At 49.6% G+C, this 16144-nt stretch overlaps 2 protein-coding genes across 5 annotated transcripts in view; both read left to right on the top strand.

Moving 5' to 3' along the window:
• The first annotated feature begins 5650 nt into the window (after positions 1-5650).
• LOC113483131 (dimethylaniline monooxygenase [N-oxide-forming] 1-like) lies at positions 5651-13564 on the top strand. Its single transcript, XM_026854413.1, has 9 exons — positions 5651-5737; positions 7155-7325; positions 7532-7720; positions 7805-7967; positions 8679-8821; positions 9148-9347; positions 9874-10229; positions 11234-11306; positions 12487-13564. The coding sequence occupies exons 2-9, from the start codon at positions 7200-7202 to the stop codon at positions 12827-12829; spliced, it is 1593 nt and encodes a 530-aa protein (XP_026710214.1). The 5' UTR covers positions 5651-5737; positions 7155-7199; the 3' UTR covers positions 12830-13564.
• Positions 13565-15304: 1740 nt separating this feature from the next.
• LOC113482941 (dimethylaniline monooxygenase [N-oxide-forming] 2-like) overlaps positions 15305-16144 on the top strand; it is a 4908-nt gene continuing 4068 nt past the window's right edge. For 3 of the 4 annotated variants that reach the window (XM_026854073.1, XM_026854070.1, XM_026854072.1), the window contains exons 1-2: positions 15314-15445; positions 15749-15937. In XM_026854073.1, the coding sequence (XP_026709874.1) occupies positions 15314-15445; positions 15749-15937 (321 nt within the window). Of the gene's footprint in view, positions 15446-15748; positions 15938-16144 lie in introns of all 4 variants that reach the window. The other variant, XM_026854074.1, reaches the window with a different exon arrangement.

The following is a 16144-nucleotide window of genomic DNA, read 5'->3' as shown; positions in this document are numbered from 1 at the left end:
TCAGAGGGGACAAAAGGGGCAGAGAATGGCTCACAAGCTTCCCCAGCAGCATCATGTCTCCTTGCTGCACGTTTGGGCTGTAGTTTTTCCTCCTGCCACCCACCCTCTCATGCCATCAGTCCATTAGTTTATTTGCAGTCTGTCTGCCTTGGCCATGATAGTCCAATCTCTCCCAACCCTGATCTCATCAGCTGGGTGAAGCTCTCAAAGAAATAATCCAATACTCTGACCTCTGCAGAACAATTTCTACATAAAAAATAATTTCCAGAATACAAATAGGAAACATCAGCCAATGGGGTTACTCTTCAGTGGTGCTGAGCAGCCCCAAGGCCTCAGAACCAACTGCAAGTGCTCAGCAGCTTCTCAGGCCAATTAGCAAGTCAAGGAATGAGCCAGTCAGACCTCTTCTATCAATTTAATCTGGAAAATTCCTATTTAAACTGATAGAAAGGTGGTGCTGCAAAATCCAGTTGTCTCCAAATGTCAGCTAACAGCTTGTCTCTGCTGTGGAGATAAGCGAAAGCTTGATGACCACTCCAAAAGCAAGTATGAAGTTAGGTGGGAGGGGCTGGAGTCCCCATCACCAGATGTTTTAAAAACAGGTGAAGGAAAAAAAAAAAAAAAAAAAGTTGTGAAGGTCAGTTAGAGCTGCTTTTGGAGAAGATGGGTCAGATGTTCCTGAGGTCCCTTCCCATCCTGTCTCCTAGGGTCTAGTGAAGCTATTGGAGGTGAAAGAAAGTCTGCCAGCTGATGTGAGCTAACCAGCTTCACAGTGCCTGTGCTGGCTCTTCAGCAAGGTACTTCTGAATGGTCTGAGAGTAGCACTTTGCTTAGTGTTGGGAGTTTTGTCCTCTTAAAAAACCTAATTTCTGGGAATAAATGCAAAGAAGTGCTCCTAGGTGGGAGGCTGGGGTGGTGCTGGAACATGTCTCTGCCTGAATTAGGAGTGCTGCTGTGTTCCTGTGCTGGGGGATGGGAATGTCAACCATGCGCACACCTCTGCTGGAGATGCTCTCAGAGAGGTGGTAGGCATTGAAAGTATTCAAACTACCCGGCCTGGGAGCTTGGTCAATATTTACAGGAAGGGGTCAGCTGCACTGACAGAACTTCTGAAAACACTTGAAGGCTGGTGGATGACTTCACCTGGTGGTGGTAGGAAGGAGCCTTCTGGTCGGGCTGTGCATGCCTTAACCATGTGCTCTCCAGGCAGCTATTCCTTGTGATTATTTGCTTACAAGTCGCCTTAACTGTAACTCCTGTTTGCTCTGACAGTCTCTTCGGTAGTTATGTTTTATTACCTGTGAAATGACAGAGACAGACCCCTTAACACTAAGATTTGGCTCAGAAGAGCTGAGGAGATTCTAAAGCCCTGCCTAGTGTTGCATGTTTTTGGGGTGTATCTCCCATAGCACTTGTGAAGCATGTGTTTATCTGCTTTGAATCTTGGTACAAAGACATGGTGAGCAAGGGAGGGCATATGTGTCCATCATGGTTGTTCTTGTGAAGATTTTTAAGCATTTGCCTGTGAAAGCTTTTAAATGTACATTTTAGAGCCTCCCAAACCAAGAAGTTAAAAACTGCAGTTCTCCAGGCTTTATTAACACAATAGGTTTAACAAGGGCAGCAGCTTCCTCTTGACAAATTCCTCAGTTTACACGCCAGGAAAACACAGTGACTTATTATTAAATCAGGTTAAACTTTGCCAAGTATGTTGGAGTAAAACACTTGTGCCCTCCAAACAGAGACCTCCTTGCCTAGCAAGCAAAACCCTCTCCCATAGTAGCTGCTACAGGCTATGTCTGCTCCAGAATATCCTCTGCGTCTCACTAGCAATGTCTCTTGAGAGGTTTCAGGAAGAGTTCAAGATATTGAACGTACCTAGCTCTGATTAAAAAGACACTTAAGTGTCCTGCCAGCGTTTGTCACTGGCAGTGCCCTCTATGTGCTGGGTATAGTAAAGTAAATAGGAAAACAGCCCCTGCTGCTTGGGGTAGAGGTTTTGCGCGCTTTTTTTTTTTTTTTTTTTTTTTATTTTTTTTTTTTTAGCAGGAAATTGCCTTTTGGTCTTGGGGCCAAAGCATAAGCAACTTTTTCAGGGTCAAAATCCAGGGTCTAAGAAATGGGAAAAAAAAAAAATTAGATTTCCACCAGCAACTTCTTGCAGCCTTTGTTCACCTCATGGATGACCACATGGATCCCACAGCCTTGTGGGAACCAGTGGGAGGCAACAGCTACCTTTGGGGCAGCATCACCTCCACGTGCGCTAAAGAAATGGTGATTAAAGCCTTCTAGTCAGTACAGGGAGGCAGTGCTAATATTGGAGAGGGAAAAATTACTTGTTTCACTGATGAGCCCAGACCCCACAGCCTGTCAGCTCCTGAGGGTGTATGGCAGCAGCAGCAGCTGCTTGATGGTGAGCACTTGCTTAGAGACTGGCTTAGGAAACTCCTCTTCTTTTTTGTTGTTCCCATTCACCATGACACATGCCAAAGGTTGCTAACACAAGCCTAGAAAACAGCAAAATAGGTTGTGCTGAGACTTGTTTGTACATAGGTTTTCCCCTCCTTGACTAAAGCGTTATTTTAAACAAAGATAATAAAACTGGTGCTGGAGTTTTGCAGAGAAGTTGCCTTTCCCATCTGATTAAGACAAAATGGATATATTCAGTTTCTCCTTCCCTCTACTCTACCCATTGTAGAGCCCAGGCTTGTGTCACAGTGCCAGGGAGCTTTGTTCCTCAAGGAGAGAAGGGACTCACCAGCAGGCAAGTGTGTGAGCATCCCGTTCCTGGTTCTCATCCTGAGTCACCACCAGTTATTTACTGCTTCTGGCTCTTCCCGTGGTCCCCCATGACTAATACACCCCCAACATCTAACAGAGCTTGTGCCTGAGCATGTGAGGATGTGGACAAACCCAGATGTTTGGTATCCCAGGCTGGGTAGGGAGAAGGTGGTACAACAGTTCCCCCAATTATGTGCCCTCACTCCATCCCTAGGGGAAAGGCCATTTTCACCAGCAGTTTGTGTGTGTAATGGTGATGGCAGGGTCCCCCTTCCCTCCCCAACAGGGTGGCAGCAGATCCTGCTTGCTCAGAAATGGGATCAGGGACCTCTGCGGCTGTGTCCATTCCCATCTTCGTGATGACAAATTCAGGGGGACTGGCCCAAGGGTACCAAGCAATGCTCTGCTTGAACATGAAGCAATGAAGGCTTTTTCCAGCCCTGAGAACATATAAAAACCCACTGATGTGTTGTCTCTTCTATTTTCTTTTCTGCTCTGAACAGACTGTCCCTGGAGAGAAGCTGGAGACATGGGTCCTGGGTGTTCCAGGATGCCAGCCCCTGGTGTGCCAGCAGCAGAGGTGAATAAAGCAACCAGAATTTCCTTGTGTGTTTCTAAGGGCTTTTCATCACCCTGGGCATGCATGTGCATAATTACAGTAAATACCTCCCTGCTATCACACTGTCCATCTCCACTAATACTTTCTTTTGCATACCTGGTCCAGATCACTGCAGGGGTATTTGTGGATGGGAACACCACAGACCTGAGACAAATCACAGGAAAGCGAGTTTTAATCCCAAGGCACTGAGGCTTTGGAGGTGTTCCTACCCTAGACTCATATGGTACCACTCACTGCATCTTGTTCTGCACCTTCAGATCAGATTCCCTATCAGGAATTGCCAGAGCCACCACTGCTATAAGCAGCTGCAGCAAAGGTATCTGAAACCATTTCAATGCCAGTAGCTCATCTATGACAAAATACAGCTTGTTCTCTTAGAAAACTTCTCTGAACTGCCCTTCCAAAAGCATTAACACCACTCCTGGGAAGCTGCCACAGTGTGTCTCTAACTGTAAGTCACCTGGATGGCTGCTGGGAAACTCAGAAAAGCAGGAGCGTATAAAGAACAAATTATTATACTTTTTGAATTCCCTACTCTTTTTTACTGAGTGCTGGCAAGCATCTTTGCAGGTGTAAGGTTTTTTGCATCTAGAGAAGAGTCCAGAGGAAGGGAGAGCTGGGAGGAGTAGCCTGTGCAAACCCCAACAGCATCCAAGATGTGCAAGGCTTGTTGCCCATTTACCTCAATAACTGTGTCCCAGTGGCCTGGGAGAGCAAAATCTCAGTGTTTCTTTATGCTGCCAACACTGGTCTGAAAACTGGCCTCAAATGAATGAGTATGATTTCATAGGCTCCAGCCCCTACAAGAGCATCACTTTCAGCCACCATTTGCCGTGCTGTGCTGGAGCATGGCTGGCACAGCCAGCACCAGACTGGATATGTGCTGCCAGGGGCAGACCCAGGAGCCAGGTGTTGGGCAGAAACAGTGGGAGATCCTGGGGTAGAGAAGCCTGAGAAGCCTGATGTGTCTCTGTGGATGCTGCAGACGGGTGGCAGCCCAGGCTGCCACACTCCCAGCAGTGCCCCAGCACAGGGGCCGTGGGTCCTGTCCCTCCATGAGCCAAATGTGTTTTGTTCAAGTGCCTGGGTCCACCACAAAGCTCAGCAGACTTTTTCTATGGCTAGTTACTTTCCTTGATACCAGTGTGCATCTTATTTCCACTTCCAGTTTTCAAGTGACAGCCACAGGCCCATCTTGTGCCTCTGCAGATCTGAACACAGGCTGATGTCTCTGTTGGACAGAGCTGCTTTATTTACCACTCTCTGTTCTGCAGACCTCAGATGGTTTTTTCTCCCCTTCCCTTGCAGCCTCCTCAATTATTCAAACTACTTAAAGAGCTGATATCAATCTGGGCCCATTGCTCCATGAGTGCCTTTGTCAGTGGCAAGGTGATGCCTTGATGGGGCCAGCAGCTTTCACCACATCCTCTGCACTCACACTTCAGAGACTCAGTGAGCTATCTGCTGTCACCCCCATGGCACAAATACCACTATGTCTTTTTCTGAACACTGGTTTTCTTAAAGACCCAGTCTTCTGTCAACTGTCTCTCCACTGTCTCTGTGTCCAGATGTATTCATTTGCAGAGATTTCATAGTTTCTCACCTAAATATATTGAGTAGCTGGGGACAAAGCCCCATCCAAAGCCACCCTTGCCCCCTTCGTTGCCATGATCATTTATCCCTGGGAGATACCTGGATGAGTACTATATCCTGCATTGATATTTCATCTAACGTTTCCACTTTCTCTGTGCCCAGGACCTTGGTACACTGCTGTTTGTGGCCATTTCACTCTCCCGCCTTGCAAGGGGAGCCTCCTGCCCACCACTGGAAGCTGTACATGTGGCCGATGGCATGACACAGCCTCTGCGCCCTGTGAGCCATGACTGCAAAACCAGCTCTCTTTTTCAGAAGGTGCCCTGGGTGCAAAGTCCTGCTGAAACCCTGCTGTTCATCGGCCTCTTTGGCTCCCTTTTGGCAGGGAGTCATGAGGCAAGTGAAAAGATCCCACAGCTGGAGCCACCCCCACACATGTGGGTTCTCCTTGCACAACTGCAGGACACATCTGGTCTGCTCCAGTCTCTCCCAGCAACTCAATCCCTTTTAGGGATCATCAGCCGGGCTGTCTGGCTCACCTTGCACGACAGCAGGAGAGTCCAGCTGCTCCTCCCACTATAAACCCCAGTTGTGCAACCGCTGTGGGAGTGGGGTGGCCGTGCTGGGGCAGGGGGACCCACCCACCCTCCTCTGACTCTGCCAAAGCGCTGAGTCTCGCCTATAAATCGGGAGCAAGAGGGACTTTTCCTGCAGAGACGGAGCACAGGCTGCCAAGGCTGGGAGGTAAGTGTCCCTGGGGGGGCTGCGAAGGCTTTGCATTCCTCCCTGCCCCACACAAGCACCCCAAGGCTTGAGCCTTCTGAGGTTAGCTGTTACAGATACTTGCAGGGACAGTACGGAAAGTGTGGCAGAAACAGGCTTCAAGTAACAGTGTTTCCTGCATGTTATTTCTAGCTTCTCTGCAAAAGGACGGGGAATTAAATAGCATAGGTAGCTGGGAGATGTTTGTGATATAATTCTCACCATGCAACACACTCCCTGCTCCCCAACAGTTAACAATGAGCAGCTTATGCCAGCGCTTTCTTTACTTAAAAAGGAAAAAGTGCAGTTTTAATTCCAACCTTGGAAAGCAGCGTATTCATTAGGTGCTGCCTTCCTACTGAAAGATGAAATCGTTCATGGGGAATTTGGTATTTTTTAGAAAATACCTTGTCCAACCCCATTTTTCTACTGAAGACTTTTTTTTTTTTTTTTTTTCCCCCTCATGTATACACCATTCTCTGTGTTTGGTGGAAGCTGAAAGTGTTTCTCAGGGCAGAGGAGCCGGTGCCACCCAGCCGTAGTGCCATCCCAGTATGCCAGGTTAATAACTCAGCTGAGCAGGGTGCTCCCTGCTGGCACTGGGGTTAAACCAGGCGTTGCAGCAGCACCCCTAGGTCCCTGTGTGGTGGTCTCCACTCTGACAATGTCCAACCAAGGGTTCAGGTCCATCATTCACACAGCAGCCCTGGAAGCCTTGTAGGGCTGGATGTCAACCTAGGGGCTCCTGCCTTTCGAGTCCCAGAGTGCAGCCATTTGCAGGCTTGCGACAGCCTGTCTGTCCAGCCCAGACCTCCTGAGAGGGGTGGCATTGGGAGACAGACACAAAAGTATACCTAAAGCTGTGGTGTGCTACACCTGTAGCCCCTCCATCAGGCTTGGTGGCTGTATCAAAGTCAGGAGTGTCTTTCCCAGGGATGGGGGACAGGACCCAGTCAGTGATGCAGAGACTGAATAGCCCCAGTGCTATTTTTTTGTTTTCTTTTCTGAGAAGGGCAGGGACAGATCTCCAAAGATAAAATACAAATATTTGCAAGACTGATAAGGAGGAATAGTTTAAACACAGCTTGTAAATAAAAACTGGCAGCGAGTTGTGGCTTAACTACATACTTTCAAAGCAAGTTTCCAGGGCAACTGCAGGGTTTTGGAGACAGCTTGACAAGCCTACTGTAAAAGTGAATGGATTTATTAAAAAAAATAAAATTAAAAATAGAGAAAATTAAGATTTAAAGACATTTAATCTAACTTGTAAATGAAGATCCCAGAATGCTGAGAAAAGGAATGCAAGGTTTGGGGGTGGCATATAGAGAAATCCCCTATAGAGGGTATGCCAGCAGCTGATCCCTGAGAGGGTGGTGACTGTCTGCAGGGTTTCTCCCAGGTTAAGCCCCATTCGCAGCCCCGGTGCCCAGCGGAGACAGCAAGAATGAGAGTGGCAGTGGTGGGTGCAGGTGTCAGTGGGCTGACGGCCACCAAGTGCTGCCTGGATGAAGGGCTGGAGCCCACCTGTTTCGAGCAGAGCCAGGACGTCGGGGGGCTCTGGCGCTACACGGTGAGCTGGCGGTGCCCATCCTCCCTTTCTGTGGCTTTGCAGGCTGGGGAGCAGGTTGAGCCAGGCTCCAGCGGGTGGGGAAGGTGCGAGAGCTTGCTGGATGCTGACCTCTCCCAGCTGTGCTCCCTGAGACCAGGGGAAGGGGAGCGGGAGGACAGTCCACACCCCAGGGCGCAGGACTGATGCACCCTGGGGTGCCATGCCAGGAGCACATCGAGGCTGGTCGGCCAAGCCTCTACCCATCAGTCATCAGCAACACCTCGAAGGAGATGTCAGCATTCTCTGACTTTCCCTACCCTGAGGACTTCCCGGTGTTCCTGCCCAATGCCCAGTTCCTGAACTACCTCCAGCGCTATGCCGACCACTTCAGCCTCCGGAAGCACATCAAGTTTGGGGTGAGTGGTGGGTGCCCTGGCACTGACCCGCTCCCCGCCCATGCCAGGCACCAGCAGTGACTCTACTTTGCTTCAACGTTTCAGACCACTGTTGTCAGCATCCGTAAACACCCTGACTTTGCCACCACGGGCCAGTGGGACGTAGTCACGGAGGTGGAGGGGAAGCAGACATTTCATGTCTTTGATGCTGTTATGGTTTGCAGTGGCAATTTCTCTGAGCCATACCTCCCCCTGCACTGTTTTCCCGGTATGGTACATGGCTGCTTGTGTTTACCTGCTTCCAGGGTCTGGAGGGAGAAGGATTAGTGGTTCCTCACAGAAAATACTCTTTCCTTTTCTTGCTTCTGCTTTTCAAACCTCCTGGCATGAACTGCAATATGTCCTCATGCCTCAGAAGGCATTGGTCACTTCAGAGGAAACTTTCAAGGTGTGATAATTTAGCCTTAAAGAAACTGTCTGCACTGTATGTGAGATGGGACAAGGTCCTCTCAGTGAAGTGCCATCATCTTTGACAGGGCTGTATTCATCACTACCTTAATGAATTTCCCCAGCTGCCAGCATAGAGAGAGTTGCCTTGTCATCAGCATTATCAAATGCTTCTGAAGCCACTCATAGGACAGGAGAAGAGGTTTATTTGCTTTTCTGAAACTTTGCGTCCCCATCTCATAAAGGCTGAATCCCAAAACTGCACCAGCACACCTCTTTTATATAACTGTTGTCTAAGTACCACCCAGCACACGTGTTCCTGCTCGCTGCTGCACAGAGATGAGGGAGACCCCAATTTTGAGAGGAAGCACCATTTCTGTGTGGGTGGGATGAAGGGGTGGACCTATCAGAGTCCCTGATGGCCAGTAATTGCAATTCCTTGCTCTTGTCATCTTCATTGTTTCTATGCCAGTTCTCTCAACAAAACCCACAAATGCTCAAGTAATTAAAAGCTTTGTTATTTTTCCCCAAGGCATTGAGAGGTTTCAAGGCCAGTACTTTCACAGCCGACAGTACAAGCATCCTGACATATTTCAGGGGAAGCGCGTCCTTGTGGTTGGCATGGGCAATTCAGGAGTGGACATTGCGGTGGAGGCCAGCCGTGTCGCTGCAAAGGTACCACCCCCCAGAGTTGCGAGGAAGGTGATGGTGGGGGTAAAAGCTCATTTGCCACCCTCACGGGGAGAGCAAGCTGGGTTTACCCTGCATGGTGTCCAAACAGTATTTATGAACCTGTATTTCTTGGTCAAAAACCTACCCTTGAAAGCAAGCTAGTTGTCCTCTCCTGTTTCACATCCATCTCCAGCTGCTGGGAGGTCTTAAGGATGCTGTTGCTGCTTTTTCATTGCATAGCTGTCTGTGCCATGCCCCTCTGGGCTTACTTTATAAAGACAAAGCAGCAAATTCATCACCTGAATCGCTGATTTTCTGCTCTCTCCTAGGTGACTGTTAGCACCAGCCGAGGTGCCTGGGTTTTCAGTCGTGTGTTTGACCATGGCTACCCATGGGACATGGTTTTCAACACTCGCCTTATGAGCCTGATAAGAAACAGTCTCCCCAGACCCCTTTCATGGTGGTTGATTAACTACAGGGTGAACCAGTGGTTCAATCACAAAAACTATGGCCTTGAACCAGAGCAAAGGTATTTCTTGGTGGCTCCCACCCCAGGCGGTATCACAGGGCTTGTGCTGTGGGCAGGGAGATCTCCAGCAACCAACATCAACCAATGCAGCAACCAATGCCCAGACTGGAGTGATCTCCAGCAGGGAGTTTGTAGCCCAGCAGGAGAAAATAAGCTGTGGTGTGAGATGGAGCACACTGGCAAAGCCTGAGAAGGACCAGAGGAGTTTTCTTCATGAGACTCTCTGGAAAAAGAGGAGGAGGGATGTTTAAAGCATGGATCAGCTCTGAAAAAGAGATGGTTTAAAGCATAACTGAGTGAATGGACGAAGAAGGCAGGAGATGTCCATGAGTCATTCAGGCTGTGGGACAGGGTGACATTGGTGCAAGGGTGAAACATGTCAGTGTTTGAAGAGTGGGAAGGCAGGGCTGTTATCTCAGAGCAAGTGACACCAGATCTTAGGGCTGGAAAGCCCAGGGTGGGAGCAGGGGCATTGGCAAGGCTTGTTTGTGGTCTCTAATGCTCAGAACCCCTTGGCTCTCCACAGTTGCCTTGTGCGCGAGCCTGTGCTGAATGATGACCTGCCAAGCTACATCTTGACAGGGAGGATCACCATCAAGCCAGGCGTGAAGGAATTCAAGGACAACTCGGTTGTTTTCCACAACTGCCCGGAGGAGGAGCCCATTGACATTGTTGTCTTCTGCACAGGCTACAATGTCTCCTTCCCATTTCTAGAAGAAGCAATCATCAAGGTGGAAAACAAACATGCATCCCTCTACAAATATGTGTTCCCAACCCATCTGCAGAGGCCCACCCTGGCTATCCTTGGGCTGATCAAGACATTAGGAGCCATGATGCCTGTGACAGAGGTGCAAGCACGCTGGGTGACCCGTGTCTTCAAAGGTAGGAGAGCTAACATGAGCTCTCCCATGTATCAAAACACAGTTCAAACTGGACATGTCTTGTTCCCTCCATGCACCAACTCCAGAGCTAAGAAGCTCTCTTCAAAGTGGATAAGGGAGCATTTCTAGGGCTCAGGCTTCCCAAGTTATTTCTTTTCAGCTGAGCTACATCAACATGAGTGCATGCTTGGTTCAAGCTACATGCAAGTTCATGACATCTAACTTAAATCACTTTTTTTTTTCCCCATTAAGCTGATGCTTTTAAGCTAATGCTTTGGCTGCTGCCTGCTGCAAGCCAAGAGCGTGCGCTCCATTCCTTACTGTGACTCAGCTGATGTGCAGTCCGGCATCTGAGCCTGCAAACCATGGTCTAAACTAGGTTGTTCAAGACAGTATTTTCTCTCTAAAATACTTTAGAAGTCAGAGCATAGAGATGGATATGTAAACCTGGATACACAGATGAGAGTTATCTTTAAGATACTGTGGTGGATCCATCCCTGCAGAATTCACTACTCTGTAAGGAACAGGATGGTTTGTCCACCATGACTACCAGAGGAGAGGAGTCCCATTTCCCCACAAGAGGAATTTTTTGTCATTATTGGGGTGAGGAAAGAAACCAACTATTTGGGGGTTTTAATAAAAATAACAATAATAACCTCCCACGGGGCTGGTGTGGAGGGCTGCATTAAGGCTCCTCCACAGAGCCAGGGGAAGCTCTGGGGTTTCTCTTTGGGATGATCCTCTCTGGGGCTTGCATGACCCATCTCACCCCACATCATCTGCTCATGCCCTGACAGCACAAATCTGTAAGAGCAGGAAAAACTGCAGGTGAATTTGTACCACCATGGAGGTCTGGTCTCTGGTAGAATTGCTCCTGCCAAGCTAAATCCAACAACAAGTTTTTTCTGCTCTTCTGGGGAAGGGCTTCCCATGTTTTGCATTGCTGAATGAGTTCCCAAGTCCTTCCAGGAGTTAAACTATGCAGGACGCTCTCTTCTTTTCTAGGCTTGTGTCGGTTGCCTCCTCAGTCTCTCATGGAGAAGGAAGTAAACGAGAAGAAGAAAAACCAAGTGCGAAGGTAAGCCGGTTCCCGGAGCCCCAAAGGTTTTTTGGTGGATTGAAAAGCCCCTGCAGTTTAGGGGACAGCAGCGCAGCTCACACTGCATCTGCTCCCTGCATGTATAGCAGAAGCAAGGGGGGGATGCCAAGATCCAGCCACCTCCTTATTGGCTTTCACGGAGCCAATGTAACCTTTGATTTGATTCTGATATTTTGCCTGTTGATGTCAGGAATAAATCAGTTCAGCATAGTTGAGACTAAAGCTTGCTTGGTAGTTGTGGAAGTGTGCCAGGGTCCCCAGAGACTGAGAAATAAAATGGCAGAGAAATTAGTGGTAATAAACGCAGAGTAATTCAGCAGGGGGAAAAAAAAAACAACCTGAAGTGTGCATGCAAATTGTCTCACCTTTCAGCATGGAGATCTGACTCACTGTGAATAGGTGTCTAAGCACACCAGCATGTGGTTCACGGGCAGGCAAAAGGCCAGATAAAAGGCTAAGAAACATTAGGAAATGAATGAAATAAAACCAGGAAACTGGGTGGTCTATCAATCCATGGTTCACCTAGATCGCTATAGTAAATAAGGCACAGAAGAGTGAAATACAGAAATGAACAGAACAATTGTTGTACAATATAAGGCTAAACACACGTGGCTTTTTTCAGCCCACCAAAGGTGACATATGAAGCTGTGAATTCTGCAGAGAAGGTGAACTGGGAGCAATTCCCCAAATCGCCATGTATTTTTGCAATACTTGGTGAGAAAGAATGAGGGAAACTAAAGGGTGCCACCTTTCTTACGCTGCACACTTCTCTGAAGAGAGCAAAGGGAAACTAGTTTTTGAAAAAGCAAACAAAACAAACAGAACTAGTTTGACAAAGTCTTTTTGAAAGGGTCTACCAAAGTAAAAAGAAGGAGTCCAGGCACAACTTATGGGTGACGAAGCTAAAGAGCAACTGATGCACATGAGAAGGGTGTGTGCCAGAGCCAGCATCACTTTACACGTGCTGTGTCTTGGGCAGGATTTGAGCCCGGACAGACCCTGGTTCCCACTGCACATAAACCCAGAGCTTTCCTAAGAGGAATCCCATTGTGTTCAGATGCAATAACAACGTGGGTGCAGAGGATCTGGCCTCCAGTTCCTCTTGGGCGCACTGATGCCAATCCTTCTCCCACATCTTTTTCTTCTCCAATTCATTAAGGTTCGGTCTGTCCTTTGATGAAGTCCTCAAAACTGAGTGGCTGGTCTACATGGATGAGCTGGCCTCCTTCATCGGTGCCAAGCCCAGCGTGCTGGGACTGCTCTGCAGAGACCCCCAGCTGGCCCTCACTATTTTCTTTGGCCCCTGTACCCCCTACCAGTACCGTCTGGAGGGCCCTGGGCGCTGGGAGGGGGCACGCCAGGCCATCCTCACGCAGTGGGACCGAACCCTGAAGCCCACGAGAACGCGAGTCTCCACCAGCTCCTACAGCCTCTGTCCTTCTCTCTTGACTGTGGTGGGGGTTCTCCTGCTCCTGGCTGCCCTGTTTTTTGGTTTCCAGTAGATTTTAGAGTCTGTTTAGGTTTTGTTCTTGTCCTTGGGGATGTTATCTCAGGTCAGACAGTTCCACAAGGTGTCATGGGACAGGAAGAAAGGGATTTCATCAGATTACAACCAATTTAAAACTTTAACCACCAGCACAAACCTCTCTCTGCTCCTGCTCACTCTCAAGCACAGCTTTGCAGATCTGATTAGCGGGGGATGGCAGCCCTGCCCCCCCCCTCCCCCCCCCAAGCATTTATTATCTCTCCGCTGCTCTCCTGCCTGCTGCCATGAACAGAGCATGGCTGTGTGACATGGCCATGCCTGGACCACTCTGGCCAGGATGCAATGAGGACAAGACTAGCAAAAATGGCTTTGGGTGTCACAGAGGGAGAGGAGAACAGGTGCCCAGCCCTACCCTAAACCACCTGGGAATTGGGGTCCTTAGTCCAGCAAGGGGTTATGTGAACTGGGTATGCAGGTCAGGCTGTCCCTTCTTCCAACCTTAAACCCTATGACCCAAAAATCCCAGTGCATCTTTCCAGCACAAGGGCCCTGACTGCGGTGGTTTTCAACTCTGAGACCAGGGCTGGTACCCTGCAGGGCTGAGCACTCCCAACACTGCTTCCCTGCACTCCCCACCCCCTGGGATTTTGTTGTGTGCATGGAGAGACTTTCATTCAATAAAACCTCATTGGCTGTGGCAAGAGTGTGCTGCAGGCTGCTGCCTTGTTGTCTCCCTGTGTGCATAGGAAGACCTGGGGGGTCCTGTGCTTGGACTGGGGCCACACGAGGAGGTGCTGTGGGCAACCCACAAGCCTGGGGCTGAAAGGGCTTTCATCACTCACCAAAAATGAGGCTTCACTGTGCACCATGTCCCCCATCCATGACACCTGCTGGCATGTGGGCAAAGGGAGTGTGCTTCACTGACTTTTCAGGGATGCCGAGTGAGCGCCTGCCCAGTACAGGCAGAACATGGGGGGACAGATCAGGACAACCCCAAGCTGCTGCTGGGACTGGGACAGTGGCAAGCTGTGGTGCAGGAGTCCTTGCAAGCACAGCTCCCTTGGGGTTATGGTCCACATTTCCACCCTGCATCACCACAGGGAGGCTGAGAACTTTCTGCCAGCCTGTTTAAGCACAGCAGAGCAGGGGAGTGTGGGTGTAAAGGTCAGTGGTGCAAGAGCTGGGGCAAGCTGCCCGGACTTCAGCCTTTCCTTTAAATCTGTGGCTAGAGAAACTCGAAGCAAAGTTCAGCCGAAGCCTGAGCAGCGAAGGCACAGTTCCACCTCTCAAGGTTTGGTCCTCGTTTTTCTCTGGCTGGGTTTTGCAGGTTTTAAAAGCAGGCAGCCAGCTCTCTGGGGTTTGGTGTTTGCCACCGGCTTTGTCTCGCTGCTGGTGTGGGGAGAGGGGGTGTCGTGGGGACCCTCCAGAGCAAAGCCGTCTGTAGGCAGCGCTGGAAAAGAGGGGTGACTTTAGCGCCTCAGGCACGTCGCTACCATTTCCCAAAGCCAAGGGAGGCTCCCGAAACGGGGGTGGGCGATTTTTGGTATGTCCTGCCCTGTTTCTGCAGGTCAAGGAGTGGCTAAGGCTGGGCTTTTGGATGCAGAGGGGTTTTTGCACCTCACTCATTTGTCCCTGGGTTTTTGCAGTTTCCTACAGTTCCTGTTTATGTTAACTTACTTTTTTTGACACCGAATAGGTATTTAAAAAGTTATAAATTACTCTTTCTTCAGACTCTGCAGTAGGAGTGTTTGTTATCTAATCAAAGTTCATGTGGGTTCATTTTTTCCCTAGTTTCTTTGCTTCCCAGTCAAGCTTGATGCAGCTCAGTTTACACAGCCCAAGCTTTGAGTTCCTCCCATTTACACAGTGCGTTTCCTGGGTTTCTTACCTTTTGTATGTTCTGAAATCCCAGCCACACTTTCACGGTGCTGTCTAACTTCTGAATCACTGTGCAGTGCTCCTGCTCAGTCAGGCATCACTTTTTCAAAAAAACCCCACCTTTTTGTTTCTGAGATAATGCCCTTTAATGGGAAATTTAAAAGGAAAGTGTGAAAATGACCCAGCTTAGCTGAAATAGTTTCTTGAAAAGGTTTCAGAAGGATCACTTTGTGCAGGCAGAAGCAGATAGCTGTGAGCCCCTTCCCCTTCTTTGCATGCCCTGGTTTGGGCCAAGAAAGGAATAATAGAAGCAGCAGTGCAGTAAGGTTTAAAAGTGCCACCTTTTCCCCCTCCTGCTTTCCCCCCTCCTGCAGGAGGGGAATCCTTGGCCCTCAGTGTGGACAGCAGGAAGGGTAATGAACAACAGCCATCTGTAATGCTTGAGTCAGGAGCTGGCGATAACTTTCTCCAAGGATAGTTTTTCTCTGTGGACACCCACAGCCAGAGAAGACCAGGGGTGTTTGACAGGGGATGGGAAGAAGGGACTGGTGTTTCTGCTAATCCCTAGGCTATTTTATTTCCAGTTGCTCGCACGCCAGCCCACGGCCTGCTGCAGGCCAGCATGGTGCAGCGTGTGGCTGTTATCGGCGCTGGGGTTGGTGGGTTGGCCTCTGTCAAGTGCTGCCTGGATGAAGGGCTGGAGCCCACATGCTTCGAGAGGAGCGAGGACATCGGGGGGCTCTGGCGCTACACGGTCAGTGGGCTCTACCTCATGGGGAGGACTGTCCCTGGGTTTTTCCCCTCTCTCAGATGCCCTTTGCCTGCAGCAAAGAGGAAAAGGTGGCCATGCCCTCAGGGACTGTCCCTGTCCCAGGCTTGGGGCTCCCCCTGACTCCAAGGTGGAGAAGAAGATGGAGGGAGCAGAAACAATGGTCACCAGATGCTGGTCCTGGTTTATTCCTTGTATTTGAATACAAGGCAGAAAAATACTCAGATACTCTGGAGGGAGAAAGTGCTTCCCTGCACACCTGCAAATGGCACCACTGGCTTCACACAGGAATCCAGGGATGGCGGGAGGGTCAGCGTGTACCGCTCAGTCATCACTAACACCTCCAAGGAGATGTCCTGCTTCAGCGACTTCCCCTGCCCGGAGGATTTTCCCAATTTCCTACCCCACAGCCTCCTCCTGGAGTACTTTCAGATGTACGCCCAGCACTTTGACCTCCTGCGGCACATACGCTTCAAGGTGAGCAAGAACCCCAAACACCATGGGGAGAAGAGCCACCAGTGGCTGCAGATAGCAGAGCAACGCCCAAGTGGGATGGGACAATGCTGGGTGTGATCTCATGAGGACCACATGCCTTTTGCATCCTGAACATAGCCTTTTTGGCTCCATGTTTTAAATTAGGCTGCTTGAACATGTGTTGCGTTCCCCCCCCCCCCCCCCCCCCCC

This window comes from Athene cunicularia (genome assembly GCF_003259725.1).
Source record: "Athene cunicularia isolate RWA chromosome 8 unlocalized genomic scaffold, athCun1 chr8_part1, whole genome shotgun sequence".
Taxonomy (NCBI): domain Eukaryota; kingdom Metazoa; phylum Chordata; class Aves; order Strigiformes; family Strigidae; genus Athene; species Athene cunicularia.
Note: the sequence above shows the minus strand (reverse complement) of the source record. Positions and strands in the feature narration are given on the sequence as shown.